Raw genomic sequence first — 18,081 nt, 5'->3', positions numbered from 1 at the left:
GAGATGGAAGATCTCCCTGCAGAAGAACTGTTAAATTGTCATATCCTATACAACAGACCTAAATTATGGATGCCTCATAATCCAGCAGAAAACCCCACTCCCATAGCTATTGGAGGGGGCAATTTTCAAAGAGAATTCTGAAAATTGCTGTATGCGGATAAAAGTACATGCTTAGTTTCATAAGGCATGTACTTTTACCTGCATCATTGTGGATGCATTCCCAGATCAGGGGTAGGATGGGGAAGAAAGCTAATTGCATAGTTTTGAGTTCTCATAACTATGGAGTAAATTTTTCAAAAGGGTTTCGTGTGTCAAAATAACATATATCCTTAAATAACATGTACTTGCCTATGCTCTATTTTATAAACATCGAGAGTACGTGCATATTTTCCATTTCTCATGTACATTTAATCAGTAGAAAAAAGGTGCAGGGTGGGGTTCAGAAGTATGCGCGGTACTCACTATTTTGTAAGAGATGATACGTACACATTACCGAACCTATTTGCACACTTTTACACTTGCTAATTGACTCGTGCAAGAGGAATTAGACTTGTCTGCAGTTTTTGGGCTGAAGGTGGGGTGAACTGGAGACAGACTGGGTAAACTGGTGGAGGTATGTGCAAACTGGTGAATTCAAGCACATGCACATTCAAAACAACGTGCACGCATTCTTTATAAAATACCTGCCTCCATGTATAAATTGGGGTTAGCATGCATATGTTATATTTTGTTTCGCACCTAAAATATACACGTGTAGGTTTATAAAACAGGTTGAGAAAGTATGAATTTTCTTGCATTGGAAGTATTTGCATGTACTGAAACATGTGTGAACACTTTTGGAGCAGAAATATGCACTATTTTATAGACTGCAACTTCCAGTCCATGGCTTATAAATTACTAGCATAAATTTCTGCACATCCACTTATGCGTGTAAATGCTGTAACGCAGATAGGCTGCCTGGTACAGAAAAAGTAAATGCAAAACACAGATGCAAATTTCTGAATACCTTTTCCTTTGTCAATTTACAAAGTAAAAGTTGAAAATTGGTGCAAAGCTCGAGGATGAAAAGTACCCATGAACTTTGCAGCAATGGGGGCAGTGTGAAAATAGTCCCCTAAAACAAGTGCCAGCAGAAATACAAAATGATTCAGCTGTCCACTAAAACAACCAAGATCATTAAGATCTTCTCACTGTTATTTATATAGATTGTATTTCATTCACTTAAGAGCCATTAGCTGTTTATATACTAGATTTGTAAAGCTCCTTCTCTGTAGCCATTCTTGCTATTATGAATGGGAGCAAGGAGCCATTTTTGCTGATCATAATTAGAACCCCATGCAGGCATTAACACTGATACAAATGTAAAATGTACCTGCGCACCTGCAAGCTAATTTTTAAAGGGCAATCCCCCTTCCCCCCCCCCATAGAGTTTTCCTTTGAAAATTCAGGCTGATAGATGAAAGTGGGTACTTTGTACCCATGTAATTTGTACCTCTCTCCTCTCAGCCCCTTAAAGCTCAGGAAATGCTGGTGAAGCCTGTTTACATAATTGCTCTTCAGCCCCCCTGAGAGATTAACACTTGTATAAAATAGGTGGCCTTAAGCACAGAGGGAGAGGCAGAAACAGCAGAGACAGGCCAGGGAGGCAGGGGAGAGCAGGCGATAAGAGTGCTGTCAGAAATTTATCCGGACTCACATAGGATGGGGAACGGGATTGTGGGCAAGGTCACAGTGTTCACCTGTGTTTACGTTGGGCCTCCCCCCAAATATTCAGTTCTGCCTAGAGCCCTGCAAAGTACCTGCATGAAAGTACTTTCCCCCGTGACCTAACTTCATCCATTTTTCCTGCAGGTAAAAGTATGCACGTTATTCACAGTGCACTTCCTTGAAAGGGAAGTGAGGGGTTTCCAAAGGCCCTTTTTTTATATGGGTAAATGCGTCCTGCTTATCAACACAGAGTTTTGAAAATTACCCTCTGCAAGTAGGAATGCAACATGGAAATCAGGAAAGCAGCATGGGATTCAGGAAAGAAACTTCTTAAAATAGAGGGTATGTCTGTAGCAGAAGGTGCATCAGCCCTGAAATAATACTGCACCAACCAGAAAAGAAACCCTTCATCGGCCGGGGACACTGCTCTGATTCTGTGCTGAAATAACACTGTATCAGAACTGAAGTGGCAAACTCTTAAGGATATTAATTTTTTAACAAGCTGGGAAAAGTGTGCAGTCAAATAACAGCAACCAGTGCAGGGCACATGCCACATTGAATTTGTAGGTACTTAAAAGATTTCGCCTTGGGCCCAGAGTGCCCACCCTCTCTAAGATACTCCACCTCTGGTTTTTTGTAACTGCTTCCCCTTTGCACCTGTTTAGTTCTACTGTTCTTTGCACCCCTTGTTTGTATGTAAACCAGCATGATGTGACTTGTTCATGAATACCGGTATATAAAAAAACCTAAATAAATAAGATAACTGACAAAGTCATAAGCCACATCCCACCCGGCACACACAAACCCTGTACAAGTACTGGATGTGGGTGTAACTGAGATCCTGTTGGCTTTAAAGAGGGTAATTTTCAAAGGGTAAAACAGTGCTTTATCCATGGAAATGGCTTTATATAACTGCCAGCCCAATATGTAGGTAATCTCATGCGCATATGTCTTGCAAGCATGCATGCAAGCTGACTTGGGCAAAGCGAAGGTAATCCTCAGGATGGAGTTGGGGAGGAGTTTGGACTTACATGCACACTTTTGGATTTTCAAGAGTACATTTTCGGTGTACATTTTAGCAGGTGTAATTGTGTGCAGGCAACTTCTTGGGATAACTTTCAAAGCAAACATACAAGCTGAGCGCACCGTTTAGCATGTGATTGGCCATGCATTTTCGACGAGTGTGTCTTACCCCTCATATTGTAAGGGATTTACCGAAAACTAATGGCACTCATCACATGAAAATGCATGTTGATGAAGTTATTAGTTAGTCCCCGGGATACTGATTAACGCTCAAGAGCAGGCGTTAATTTCTGAGCAATCCGGAAAAGTGTACAGAAAAGCAGAAAATACTGCTTTTCTGTACAACCTCCGACTTAATATCTTAGCAATATTAAATCAGAGGAGCCAAAAATTTAAAAAAAATCTGCCTGCCAGTTAGCAGGTTCGAAAAATGGCCACTCAATTTTACTGGCGTCCGTTTTCCTAACCCATGGCTGTCAGCGGGTTCGGAAACCGATACACGTAAAATTGAATGTCGGTTGTTGGCGCCCACTGACAGCCACCTCTATGCTAATAAGGAGGCACTAGGGACGCGCTATTGTCCCTAGCGCCTCCTTATTAGCCAGACCCCCTCATTTAAATAAAGAATCGTGTGCCCAGGAGAGGTGGCTGGGCATGTGTCGGGAGAGCGGGCACTCAACATGGAGCGCCCGCTCTCCCACGATTCTTACAGTATCAGCCTGATATGTGCATAAGTTTGCTGAAAATTGGTGTAACTAACTTTCTTATGCAGGCTGTTATAAAATTACCCCCTTAATGTCACCAACCACAAATCAAACACAATGGAAGAGTGAAGGGATATATCATACTGGTTAACTTTTATATGTTTAATGAGGTGCTTCCAGCTTCATATCAAGGGGCTCTTACCAGCTATGTTCCACATGGTGAGGCACTTCTTGATTACACAGAATTATTTAACCTGCACCATCTCTCTCCACTGAACAAAAAAATAAATTGTATATAGAACATACAGGGGACAATTTTCAGAAATTTCATAAGAACATAAGAAATTGCCATACTGGGTCAGACCAAGGGTCCATCAAGCCCAGCATCCTGTTTCCAACAGAGGCCAAACCAGGCCACAAGAACCTGGCAATTACCCAAGCACTAAGAAGATCCCATGCTACTGATGCAATTAATAGCAGTGGCTATTCCCTAAGTAAACTTGATTAATAGCCATTAATGGACTTCTCCTCCAAGAACTTAACCAAACCTTTTTTGAACCCAGCTACACTAACTGCCCTAACCACATCCTCTGGCAACAAATTCTTGAGCTTCTCTAAGTAAATGGATGTTTGCCTGTGGAAAATATCTCTTTGGAAATTGCATGCCCTCCCCTTCCATATGGGATGAAGGGGTGGTACCATGGGTTAGAATGAAGCATGCACAGGGATTTCATTTTGAAATCTCTGCTTGTTTATGTTGCATGCCTAGCACCTGCAAAGTACATGGGGTAGAGAAATCACTGCGGCATCAGCCACCAAGGCATTTTCAAAGGGAAACTGTGCTTGCAGACCCATGGGCCTGCTAACTATGCAGGGGGGCTAAAATTAGCCCTTCCCATAACATAATACTGAAAATTGCATTCCAGTCATGGGAGTTTTGGCAGTTTGAAATCTATTATTAGATGAAGCACAAGAATTATCTAAAAATTTTGTACAAGAGCTTTTGTAACTAAATACATATTTTCTTCAGATGTCACATCAGAGAAATTATTCACATCTGAAGGAAACTGTGGTCTCAGTAGCTCATATACAACCTTTTTAGATATTATGAGCAGGCCTGGATTTGCCAATAGCCACACTAGGCCTCTGCCTAGGGCAGCAGAAATCTGGGGGGCAGCAAGCCAGTTGAAGTTTTGCTGCCTCCCAGCTGTGCTGATTCTTATTCAGCAGTGAACGCCTTCTACTTCCTGCTCCAGCCCCTCCCTTCTAGTCCACAAAACAGGAGGGAGTGGATGAGGCTGGGACAGAGCAAAGAAAAACCATACCTAGTGCACAATGGCTGATTGTAACTGAGCCCACATTCACAGGCCCTGCCCCTGCATAAAAGCCTAGAGAGAGCAGGGCCTTTGAGCACAGGGTTAGTCCCTATGCTCATTGCAGTTTGAGGACCTCCACTGGAGCTGAGGTCCAGGGAGAGGAGGCAGTGGGAGGGGCAACTTCCAAGGTTCAGGACAGGATTGCAGAGCAGTGGTGTACGGGAAATTTCCCACACTCCAACTTTTTGCCACCTTAGGCATAGGCATAGGCCTAGTAGCAGGGCCGGCTTTAGAGAAAATGGTGCCCTGGGTGAAAATGGTTGATAACACCACCCCTCACCAAGTGTGTAAGTGTATTTGTGAGAGAGAATGAAGGCCTGAGTGTCACACACAGGCTCTCATACACACATACACTTACACGTTCATTCTCCCACACACTCCCTCTCTCATACACACATATGCACACAGGCTCTTTCACACTCACACACTATCAGGGCCTCCTCTTCTCTTTGAGCCATGGAGGGATAGGGGTCCATTGCAGCCCCCCTCACCACTGAGCCTCAATTCCAGTTGCAGTGGGATGGGGTCCACTGCGGCCCCAATGCTGCTGGGCCTCTCTTTGGGCCATACCCCCACTATCACCGAACCTCTCCTCCCTCACAGCAGGGTATCCAGCTTGCCCACCCCCAAAGACCGGCTCTGTCTAATAGGCTTGTGCATAAATCCAAGCCTGCCAATATTTTCTCCCTCGTACATCGCCTGCTCCAAGCAATCAACCCCCTCCTCACCTCACTGTCCCTTTCAACTTTCTCCTCTTTTTCCTCCTCACAAATTATTCACAGGAGTCGGTCATTTGATTGATGTGCTGAGTGGCTCCCTCTCCCCCTATTGGCAGCTCAGTCCCAAGTCCAGAGGACAAAAAGAGCTGCCTGTGTGTGCTCCAGCTCCATCTCTGCTGTCTCGATACCTGTTGCCATGGGAACAGGAGGGAAGGGGCTGGGGTAGGCACAGCAGAGAAGAAAACGGCCACTCTCCTTTCTGTTCTGGTCCCGCCCTGTCCTGTCCCCTTGGCAACAGGCAGTATGACTGGGAAGGAGAGGAGGGGCTGGAGCAGAATAGCTCTTCCCAGTTTTGTTGTGTTTTTTCCGGTACCTCTCTTTCCTGTTCCCATGGCAACAAGTAGCAGGTGTGTAGACAGGAGGGGGAGGGGAAGCAGCAGGGAGAAGCGCACCTGTTCTCTGCTGAGTGAGAATTGGGGCACTGGCCACCTATGCTTGTGCTTAATGATACCCCCCTTTTGCATGCGTTAAGTAAGGGGAATAGAAGCCAGGATTGAGGATATCATCCTACTACTGTATCATGTGCTTGTCAAAGCACATTTGGAAAACAGTTCAGTTTTGGGCACTCATCATCAAAAAGGATATCCAAACATCAAAAATGTTACAAGAAAAGACCACAAGGCTCATAAGGTGACACAGAAACCTATTTATGCTGATATATTGTCCAAACTAGGGCTATTTATATTAGGGGGAAAAAAAGGAGATTTAATTACTTAAAAAAATATATCATTGTACCCTATAGCAATTTTGCAAGCAACCTAGTTACCAAAGCAGCTACAAACAAAATAATGGGATATCCTGTAAAGTATTTCCCAACCCTGTCCTGGAGGCACACTTAACCAGTTTGGTTTTCAAGATAGCTAGAATGAGTATGCATGACAGAGATTTGTGACATTAGAAATGTAGTGAATGTAAATCTATATCACATGTATGTGTAGCTATCCTGAAAACCAGACTGATTAGGTGTGCGGTTGGGAAACTGCTCTGAGGGGTAATGGGCTCCACAACCTTCAAAGGAAGGGATTTTTTTTTTTTTTTAATTTAAAGAGTTGGTAAAATTATGTTACATTTTATCAATAAAAGTGGTTTTAGCTGCAACATTAAATCAATTGAAAATTAGATTAGGCAAAGTTTTGTTTTGTTTATTTACTTAGAAAGGTTGTTCCCAAACCTGTCCTAGGAGATAGGGTGCATGCAACTCTATCTCATTCATATTCATTGTTGCAATCTTGAAAACCCGACTGGCTAGGTGAGCCTTCAGGACAGGTCTGAGCAAGACTGACTTAGATTTAGCTCACACCTTTACACTGATAGCTTAAGGCAAGTTACATTCAGGTACAGAAGCTACTTCCTTGTCCCACCTTTTAGAGGAAAATGATATTACTGGGTACGATAATAAAGCTACATGCCAGGGAAATGATTCGAAACTGGATCTGAGTTTAATTACTGCAGAATTGGTTACAGATGCACACGTTCCTCCCCCCTCGGATTGCAATCAGAAGGTGGGCCTCTAGTCTTCTTTCAGACTAATGGGCCGATACGGTACAGCCCACTGTTAGCCTGCGTTGGGACATGCGTTTTCGACATGCTAGCTTTACCCCTTATACAGTAAGGGGTAATAGTGCATCGAAAATGCGCGTCCAACCCCCCCCCCCCCCCCCCGAAACTAATAGAGCCCGCAGCATGCAAATGTATGTTGATGGCCCTATTAGTTATTCCCCCGTGCTACAGAAAGTAAAATGTGCAGCCAAGCCGCACATTTTACTTTCAGAAATTAACGCCTGCCCAAAGGCTGGCATTAATTTCTGCCGGCACCGGGAAAGTGTACAGAAAAGCAGAAAAAACTGCTTTTCTGTACACCCTCCGACTTAATATCATAGCTATATTAAGTCGCAGGCCCCAAAATAAAAAAAAAAAATCAAATTAAAAAAAAAAATTAAATCAGCCAGAGCCCGCGGGTTGGAAGACGGATGCTCAATTATGCCAGCGTCCGTTTTTGGAACCTGTAGCTGTCCAGGCTCGAAAACCGCCAGCAAAATTGAGCTGTCAAACCCGCTGACAGCCGCCGCTCCTGTCAAAAATGAGGCGCTAGGGACGCGCTAATGTCCCTAGCGCTTTTTTTTTTTTTTTACCACTGGTCCTCATTTGCATGCGGGCCCATACTAAATTGCGCACAGGAGAGTGGCCTGTGCGGGCATCAGGAGAGCGGGTGCTTGCCGGCACTCCTGCACTTTTTTCTGTATCGGCCCATAAGTAACTATGGGTCTGATGCACCAAAGGGTTTTTCCTATTGTATTTTTATGAGAAATATGCTTAATGCACCTGGCTCTATGAAATACTACATTAGCCCTCAAATAACATTGTATAACCACTGAAGTAATATTGCTTTAGAGCTAACATTGCATCAACATTGAAGAAAAATCGCATGACACTGAAATATCACTATATCACAAAATGCCGTTGCTTCAGTACTGAAACACTGCAAAAATATACTGCATCAGAGCAGCAGTGAATTGATAGTGAAACAACACTGCAATAACACTGTACTAGGCTATCAGCACTTTCACCTTATCTCTTTGAGGCAATATTCAAAACTAATCATTTAAATCGATAACTTCGAGTTACTGTAGATGGATAACTAGGATGACTTGAATATTGAGCTCCTCGTTGCTTCAGGTTCTTCTCTCTTTCAGGCTCTTATTCCCTCATATTTTTTTCTTTCTCTTGCCTGCCCACTTCTTAATATTACTCTTTCCCTCCATCTCTTTCCTTCTTTGTTTCTCTCTCTCTTTTTCTGTCTCTGTTTCTCATTCTCACCTCCCCTTATTTATGGCTTTCTTTCTCTTTCTTTTTTTCTGTCTCTCAGTGTCCCATCTCTCCTTCTCTGTCATTGTACCCTTATTATTTCCCTGCCCTCCTCTTCCTTCAGCTGAGAATCCAGTGCACGTCTGTTTCATAGAAACATGATGGCAGAAAAAGACCAAATGGCCTATCTAATCTGCCCATCCAAACCAACTGCTCAGCTTTGTAATCTGTACCATTCCCTCAGAGATCTTCTGTATTTATTCCATGCTTTCTTGAATTTAGGTGCTGTCCTCGGGAGGCTGTTCCATGCATCTACTACCTTTCTGTAAAGAAATATTTCCTTAGGTTACTCCTGAGTCTACCCCCTTTCACCTTCAGCCCATGACCTCTCATTCTAGAGCCTCCTTTCCTTTGAAAGAGACCCGCCTCTTGTAGATGAAAACCTTTAAATGTCTCTATCATATCTCCCCTAAGCCGCCTTTCCTCTAAGGCAGCCTTTCTCAACCAGGGTTCCTCCAGGCATTGCTAGGGGTTCCACTAGAGATCATGATTGAAAAAATCAAAAAGAAATTTTGAACTTCGAGTGCCGTCCTGCCATTGAAGGAAAGCAATTAATGTTTTGCTGCAGTTTTCAGCTTCTTACATGTGTGAGCAAGCTTTTTCTTGTTTAACTAGCATCAAGAGTAAGGGCAGAAATTGCCAGTTGAAGACTAAATCCATGTGCTTATCTCAAGGTCAACCAGAATTAAGTATTTGTGCAGCGACAAATAAGCACAGGTTTCACGTTAAAGCAGTACATTTCATTCTTTATTTTTAGTTTAAATAAAATACACGTTTTATGTATATATAGGCCTATAAAAGAGATCAAAAGTTTTTAAAATATATGGAGGGGGAAATAGACAAAAAGAGCAGGCTAACAAGTGGCCAAAATAAACAGATCCACGTAAAAAAAATCATTCTCTACTCAAAAGAGCATTAACAATTGTTACATCTACAACTTACTGTTCATGCTAACATATCATGTGCTGTAGATATAATAATTTTTATGCAGGTGTTCCCTGAGACCCAAAAATTATTTCAAGGGTTTCTCCACATCTGTCCCCATCTGCTTTAGAATGAAGACTACTGATCATTTTAGTAACTATCCTCTGGGCCAACTCCAACTGGTTTACATCCTTCTAAAGATGCAGTCTCCAGAATGGTACACCACACACAGTATTCCAAATGAGGTCTCCGCAGGGACTTATACAGCAGCAACATCACCTATAAGTTTCTGCTGATCATCTCGCTTCCTGTGCAGGCAAGCATCTTTCAAGCTTTTGCTGTCTGTCACCATATCCACCTCTTTGGCTATCTTAAGATCATCAGATATGATCACCTCCCTCTTCCTTTCTGCTAAAAAGAATTTTACCCCCACACTGTATCTCTCCCTTGGGTTTGCAGCCCAAATGCATAACTGCATTTTTTAGCATTAAATCTTAGCTGTGTCAAAACCTAGACCATTCATTGAACTTTGCTAGATCTCTCCATGTTTTCTATAACTTCTCGTTGCAGAGTTTGGTACCATCAGCAAAAAAAAAAAAATCAAACCTTTCCTGACAATCCTCCCGCAATGCTGCTCACGAAAATGTTGAAAAGAGCCAGTCCAAGGATTGATCACTATGGCACACTGCTAGTAATGTCCCCTCTCCTCACAATGAATGCCATTTACCACTACTCTTTTTTTTTTTTTGTCTGGCACTCAACCAGTTTCTAACCCAGTCAGTCACCTTAGGGCCCCTACCAGGGTGTTCAGTTTACTGTTTACTGTTGAGCCTGTTACTAGTACTCTGAAGGGCTATGGAGTATAGTTACTTTCCCAAACACCTCACATGTCTGCATACCTCTTCCTCCAAGTACACACACAAGTACAACTGAAAAGAGCTAAAACTTCATCGGGTATACGGTACCAGTGCTAGAAATCACACATCGCAGGGCGTGCCTGAGGCCGAAGGCTAAGACTCAGCTCAGGATACATAAATACACCACACCTAAGCTTATCTCATTGCCAATTTTAAATGGAGTAACAGAGGGAAGAATGACACAGGAATACAGGGCATTTACAGCTAGGGCTGGATGACTCCCAGGATTGGACACAAAAATGCAGAGCTTTTTCACCGAGACAGAGAAAGTGACTGGTCCGAGGGTCCCAAACAGAGAGAAATGGCAGAGCCAGAGATTAGAAGGGGGGAACAGAAAGATACAATGACTTGACAGCCGGAAGCAGAGAGAGAGTAGAGTAAGAGAGAAAGAGAGGCTGCATGTTTTAGTTAGTGAGCTGACTGTTTATGACGGTCCCCACACCCACCCACACCTGCACTGTGAGCTCTCACATCCTCCCCCAAGTTCTAAAAAGGCCAGGAAGAGAACCCAGAAGAAAGAGATGGACAGGGTCAGCATCAGAGCTAGACAGAGACTTGACCCAAACAACCAGAGAGTCGCTCACCTTGTCGCTGAAGGGTAGAGTAGGTTGTTAGGAAGTTGTCTACTAGCAGCAGGAGGAAGGAGCACAACACAAACATTTCAGTGACTGCCGGTTCCTCTTCTTCTGGTCCTCTCTCCTCTGCCTCTCTCCTCCTTCCGTCTTCCAAGCGCCTTGCTATGGGCTCTTCCTCCCCCCAAAAGCAAAGAATTCATCCCCACCTGGGCTGTGTTTGGAATGAGCCTCACAGAGACCAGGACCTCCTCAGTCCGCCACCCACTCCCCTCCGCATCTCCTCCAATTCCAAAAAAAAAAAACAAGTTATTTGTCACTTTCTCCCAAATTCCTCCTGCAATTCTGTGAGAAACGCAATCATTTTCTCCCTCACGGCTGGGTCAGGTGTCCATCGCCACCAGCACAGGAACTACAAGGAAGCAGGCTCCACGCCCCCTCTTCCCAGACCCACGCAGTTTCCCAGGACACACCAGAAAGAAAAGGGAATTAGAGGAATGAAAGATAAAAAAAATCTCACTGAGAAAAAAATATCGCACACAAAGGGAGATGTATAAATCGTAGCAAGGTTTGGGTGTAATGGAAGTTTCAATAAGTCAGTTAAGAAATGAGGAGAATCTGCTCCTCTGAGGATGAAAGAACATTTCAAATGAGTCAACGGGAACACGAATAATGAGCGTCCCACGTCCTCTCCCTGTCTCTCTCTCTCTTGCTGCTTCGGGGGAAGGAGTGGGTGTGAACTCACACGCAGCCTGCTGGCTCGTCTGCTTATAGTCTGGAGAGGGAGGAGCCTGGCAGATCGGGTTTCCCCACTCCTCCCCCCTTCCAAACCTCTGTCTGCCCCCCCCCCCCCCCCCCCCGGTGTCTGTCCAGTTTACTGCTTTCCCTTGCTCCATCTCCGTTTCTCTTGGATTCAGGAAAGTGAATTTGGCCTGACAATCTGCACGGGCTGCCAAAGTAAGGCAGAAAGAGTCTGCAGGAAGGCTTTTTCTCTCCTTCCAAGAGGCCATGCTACTCAGGCAACTCTGTCTGGTTAATGTTAACCAGATGCAGCCAGGTCGAATATTTTGGTCTTCTAAAAAGTTACTTTTTTTTTACAAAGTTGGCCAGGTGACTTTGAGCCTGCTCCTTAGCTGACCACAGTTGTTTGGGTAACTTTGTCTGGCCAGGGCTGAGCATCAGGTGCTGCCCATACAAAGTAAAACATGGCCATTGGGAGTCCCCCAGCACCGCCTCTTTTTGCCTGAGTAAAAATTTGTCAGGGCACCAATTTACCCAAGAAAAATGTAGGGGGGGGGGGGGATTTTAAAATGTCAGGTTTGACCAGCTAAACGACCCCTTTGAAAATGGACACCTTTCATGCACAAACCAGACAATACAGTAAAAGTGCGCGGAAAAACGGGCACTCGGCGTTGAGCGCCTGCTTTCCTAACGCGTGCCCAGCCGCCTCTCCTGGGCGCACGATACAATATTTAAATGAGGGGTCCTGCTAAAAAGGAGGCGCTAGGGACAATAGCCGGGCCCTAGCGCCTCCTTGGCAGCGGAAGCCCAGGAGGGATGGCTGTCAGCAGGTTAGGAAAACGGACGCTCAATTTTACAAGGGTCCATTTTCCTAAGCTGTGCACAGCCGCCGGGATAGGAGAAGGGACACTCATTGACCGGCCCTTTTCCTAACCTGACCACGGCGCATTTTTTTTTTTTTTTTTTACTTTTTGATTCCACCGACTTAATATCACCACGATATTTTCTGCTTTTCTGTACACTTTTTTTGGGCTGGTGTTAATTTCTGAGCATTAAAATGTGCATATCGGGGCGCACATTTTTTTAAAAATCTGGGGTGAATAGATAATAGTCTCATCAACATGCATTTGCATGTGATGAGTGCTATTAGTTTCTGGGAATTCCCCAGGTTGGATGAGCTAAACCCCTTAGGGTATAAGGGGTTGTGGACGAGCGTCCAAAATGTGCGTCCAACCGCGGGTTAAACAGTGAGTGCAGCTGAGTGCACTGTATTATATCAGCCTGTTAAGAGGATAATTCTGAAAGTAGTTTTACCTAGGAAATTAGCTTTTCTTTTAACAAGGCTTTGAACTGTTTTCATAAGTAAAATAACTTGCTTGAACATCAGAGGAGTTGCCAAGTACTTAAAAGATCAAAGGCAGGGGCCGATAGGTCCTTTCCTCCCCCCATCCCTCCCCCCAGGGCTGCCATTATGTCCACAGGACTGGACACTTGAGGACTGGGGAGAGGAAAAACACCCAGCCCTAAATTGCATACATTTGCATAAATACGCCACCATTGCCCCTGAACCTGCCCTCTCTCTCTGTTTTCCCTCTGTTCCTTCTATTCTAGCATCTCCACAGAGGCAATGAAAAATCTACCAATGGATTAAAGTCATCAGCGCTATCAATGATAAATGATGCACTCATGAATCTATTTAAAACACCATAGTAATCACAGGGCATAATCTGCATTGATGCATGCATTTATTGTGTATTAAGGGTGCATTGAACATTTTTCTCAATGTTTTGGAAATATTATGAGTGCATCAATCACCTACACATCTCTTCTCAAGGTGCACGCACAGCTGGCTGAGAGTCCCAGAAGCAACACAGCCATTTACATTCAGTCTTTGGGCTACAGTACTTTAGAGATTTAAAAATGGTCCTGTCTTTAATTCTATGTTGACAACATATGAATCCTCTGAAAAAAGTGAATTACAATTACAATATAGTAAACCTTCCATAACAATATAGCACTAATAGCCAGCACTCAAATAGTACCAACTCTACCTATGAAAAGGCAACACAACAAATATTACACTAGACCCTACAACACCACTATACCTTCTATCAGGAAAATAAAACAAGCCAAGCTGCTATACATCTCTACACAGAAATTACATGTTAGCAAAATACCTTGTCTTGGTCACATATGCAGAATACAGACACAGCCTAAAGAGATCATAAAATATAAAGAGAAACAAGCTCGAAACTACAAGCCAGACTCTGTTTACAGTGCAACAATGGAAAAACAAACACCATTCCACATAAAATATAAAAAATAAAACCAAGAAATATAAAACATCATAATAATAAAACCATAGTCAGAGAGAATAAACATTTCAAAACAGTGTAGTACTCAGGTTTGTGAACCCTTGGCCAATGGGAGGATGGTATACCTTTCAGAGGATCCGTAGGTTTTCTTGTCGGGAGGCGAGGCAGAGCAGAAGACTGGACGAGCTGACCCTTGGCACTGGAGCCGGAGGCGGAGACTGATGAAGGGACGGGAAGAGGAGCTGAGTTTTCACCCCTGGAAGTCTGTGGTCCCCCCAGGAGGAGCCCGTAGGGACCCAGACTGCTGGGACTTAGGTGGACCTTTGAGAGGTCAGGAGTCAGTGCAAGGGCTGACTGGAGCTTCACCCTGGAAGCCTGCGGTCCCCCCGGGAGGAGCCCGTAGGAACCCGAGCCGCTGGGACCTAGGGTGGGCCCTTGGAGACGATAGTATTGAAGGAGTCCTAGGTCGAGTGCCGGAGGGTCGTCTCTCACCAGTCCGAAGTCGTGCACCAGAGAATCACCGCTTGCCAATCCGAAGTCGTACACCAGAGAATCACCGTAAGCCAATCTGAAGTCAGGAACCGGGAACACCAAGACTAAGAGGAACAGCAATCCAAACTCAAGGAACTCACTGAAGCAAGCAGACTAGACAGTGCTGGAGGACGTTGCCAAGTCACTGGATGAGCAGAGGAAGCTGCCTTAAATACTTCCCCTGCTCTGGCTGATAGAGAACAGGTGAGGCCATTTAAAGGGATTGGGTCCCTTTAAATCTGTGGAGGAGGCAAGGCCTCATGCCTAAGGATGGCAGCGGCCATCTTGGATTTCCCCTGCGGAGGGGAGACGCCGCTGGACACCATGAGGGGGGAGCAGGGTGGCTTCCCCTGCAGCAAGCAGCACTGGAGGCCGTGCGGGCGTGACAGCCCAAATCGGAGCCCTCCCCCGGGGCTCCCGCAGCAAAGGAACGCCGCGAATCAGGTAGGGGGCCGCGGTCGTGGGGCGCCACGGCCGCAGAACACAACAAACAACTGGCAAAAAAATATTCAACAATTAAAAACTCATCAACATTTTTACAAATTTCACAAGCACCAATATTTCAAAACAGAGACAACAAATAACACCCAATCATGAAAATAAAAATTAAAAAAATCCCTTGCTCTCCATACCTGGGAGCTTTTGATTTCCAGTCACCCTGAGATTGTCATGGATTAAGGGGGGAAGGGGATGCACAAACTTTCTTCTCTTTCTCTGACATACTCACACTTGTTTGCTCATACACACACATGCTCTCTCTCTTCCTGGAACATATAGGAAACAGAAGCTTACTCCTTAGATTCACACATCTCTCACACACACATACTTTCGCTCTCACACAGTCTTACACACACATTTAAATATATTTACACATGCTCCTCTCTCACATGCACACATGCTCTCACACATGCCCTTTGTCTCTCACATATACATTTATTTAAAATTTTTTCTATACCTTCATTAAGTTATTTACCTTCATAACTGTTTACAAAAAGGCACACATAGTAGAGAATAGTTAGTACTTTACAAAAAAGGTGCCAGTAGTATTCGGTAACATAGAAATGTTAAAGACTAGTTGATGATATATATTACCTATTGATACATGTCTCATGGGTGAGGCACATGTGATTCATTCTAAACTTTTCAGTTGTTTTTTACGATTATCAGTGTGATAAAAATAATTTCCAGGTAGGTATCTGGAGATTATGTGTTGGGCGCTTAATGCCAGTTGTACCTTACTTATTTTCACCGTTCTCTTTGTAAAAGGCTTTTTTGAAAAGCCAGGTTTTCAGATTTATTTTAAACAGTTTGAGATTTCTCTGTAGTCTTAGTTCTAAAGGCATAGTGTTCCATAAAATGGGACCGGCCAGTGATAGAGCTTGCTCCCTGACCTGGGTCAGTCTTGCCATTTTTACTGATGGAATAGTTAAGAGTGCTTTGTTTGCTGATCTTAAATTTCTATGCGGTACATGTACTCGTAGTGCTGTTTTCAGCCATTCTACTTTTTCGTCATGGATCAGTTTGTGTATGGTGCACAGTGCTTTGAATTGAACTCTTTGTTCGATTGGTAGCCAATGTAGTTCCGCTAGTGTATCTGTAATGTGATCCCTTTTCGTTTTGCCTGTGAGAACTCTCACCACAGAGTTCTGTAATATTTGCAGTGGCCTTATTGATGTATAAGGCAATCCTAGCAACAGTGCGTTGCAGTAATCAGTGCTCGCAAATATTAGTGCTTGAAATACTGTGCGAAAGTTTGATAGTGCCAGCAGTGGTTTTAGTTTCCTAAGTACCATTAATTTGGCATTAATTTCTTTAACTTTTAGAGATATGTGTTTGAGGTTTAGTTCTGTGTCTATTATCACGCCGAAGTTGTGCACTTTTTCGGCTAATTCGATTTTTTGATCGCTTTTGAGTATTATTGGTATTTGAATTATGTTTATATTCTTTCTTTCTAAGTGTAGGTATTCAGTTTTCTCAATGTTTATTACTAGTTCCATTTGGTTAAGTAATTGTTTGATTATGTCAATGTACCTATTGGCTAAGTTTAAGGTTTTTTTCAATAGTGTCCTCAATAGGTAGGATAAATTGAATGTCATCGGCGTAAACGTAGTGTATGATTCCTAGCCCTGCGATAAGATGGCATAGTGGGAGTAGGTAATTGTTGAAGAGTGTCGCTGATAGTGCTGATCCTTATGGAACTCCTGTTTTTAGGGTTATTTTTTTAGATAGGGTGTTATTCATTTGTACTTGGAAAAATCTGTTACTCGGGTACAATTTAAACCATATCACGTTGTTATGTGTTATGTAGTCCAATTTCTTCTAGTCTTTTGATTAGTATTTCGTGATTTACTGTGTCAAAGGCTGATGATAGATCTAGTAATACCAGAATGTAATGTTTTCCACTGTCAAATCCTCTTAGAATATTGCCTGTCAGTGCTAGTAATAGTGTTTCGGGGCTGTAATGTTTCCGAAAGCCATATTGTGATGGATATAGGATGTTGTTGTTTTCTAGATGCTCTGATGGTTGTTTTTGCACTGTTTTTTCTATTAATTTTGCAATTAATGGTAGATTGGATACTGGTCTGTAGTTAGTTAGTGTTAGGGGGGTCCATGTTTTTTTTTCTTTAATATTGGTTTGATTATTGCTCCTTTCAGTATGTCTGGCATAGATCCTTCCTCTAGTGAAATGTTTACAATTTTAGTTAGTGCTGGGGTGGTGATGTCTGGAAACTTTTTTAGTTCCATGATGGTAGTGCATCTATTCTATGTGGGGCTGGATTTAGCTGTTTTAGCATGTTCTCTGTTTCAAAGCTTGATATCTCATTAAATTTGGTCCACTGCTTGACATCTCTTTTACACATTTTAATCTCTTGTTTGGCTGTCAGTGGTATTTTGGTTTTTAGATTCTCAATTTTATCACTAAAAAACTGTGCTATTTCATTGCATCTATTCTCAGGTAAATTATCAGGATAATTAGTTGTATCTTTGGTGAGGTTATTAACTGTTGAACAGTGTTCTAGAAATATTCGTGAATTTTTCTATCTTAGTGCTTATCTTATATACTCTCACACAAATACCCTCATGCTCACACATACATGCACACTCATACTGTGGCACACAAACACATAACACACTCTTGCTCTCACACACACATACTTATGCTTACATGCACTCATGCTTTCTCACATATAGATACTCTTGCACACTTATGCGGTCTTTCACACACATACACTCATTCATGCTCTCTCTCACACATGCACCCTTCATATTCTCTCATGCTATCTTATTCTCTCTATGCTGTCTTACACGCACATTCATGCTCTCCTCTCTCTTACACACAGGCACTGGTGCTGACATACATATGCACAAATACTCACCGACTCTCTTTCCCCAGAGTGTGCAGGGTGCAGGCAGGACCACTACAGTCTTCTTTCTTCATCAGTCTTTCGGCTGTGCGGGCTGGATGATGAGGCAGTCACATCTTCCTCGGGCTATGCGGACCCGGCCTATGCAGCAGCTGCTTCTTCCTCTTTGGGCCCAGACAATGCAGCAATCATCTCTTCCTCCTCGGGCTGCACGGGCCCGGCCAACACAGCAGATGTCTTTTCCTTTTCAGACCATGTGGGC

General features: G+C 43.4%; 1 protein-coding gene across 4 annotated transcripts in view; it reads right to left on the bottom strand.

The window, feature by feature from the left end:
* The window catches only part of KREMEN2 (kringle containing transmembrane protein 2), a 61,943-nt gene extending 50,347 nt beyond the window's left edge, over positions 1–11,596 (bottom strand). For all 4 annotated transcript variants that reach the window (XM_029606767.1, XM_029606770.1, XM_029606769.1 and 1 more), the window contains exon 1: positions 10,880–11,596. In XM_029606767.1, the coding sequence (XP_029462627.1) occupies positions 10,880–10,955 (76 nt within the window). In that variant the 5' untranslated portion in view covers positions 10,956–11,596. The remainder of the gene's footprint in view (positions 1–10,879) is intronic.
* Positions 11,597–18,081: the final 6,485 nt, after the last annotated feature.

The sequence above is a fragment of the Rhinatrema bivittatum genome, chromosome 6, assembly GCF_901001135.1.
Source record: "Rhinatrema bivittatum chromosome 6, aRhiBiv1.1, whole genome shotgun sequence".
NCBI classification, from domain to species: Eukaryota; Metazoa; Chordata; class Amphibia; order Gymnophiona; family Rhinatrematidae; genus Rhinatrema; species Rhinatrema bivittatum.
This window is presented reverse-complemented; position numbering and strand designations above follow the sequence as displayed.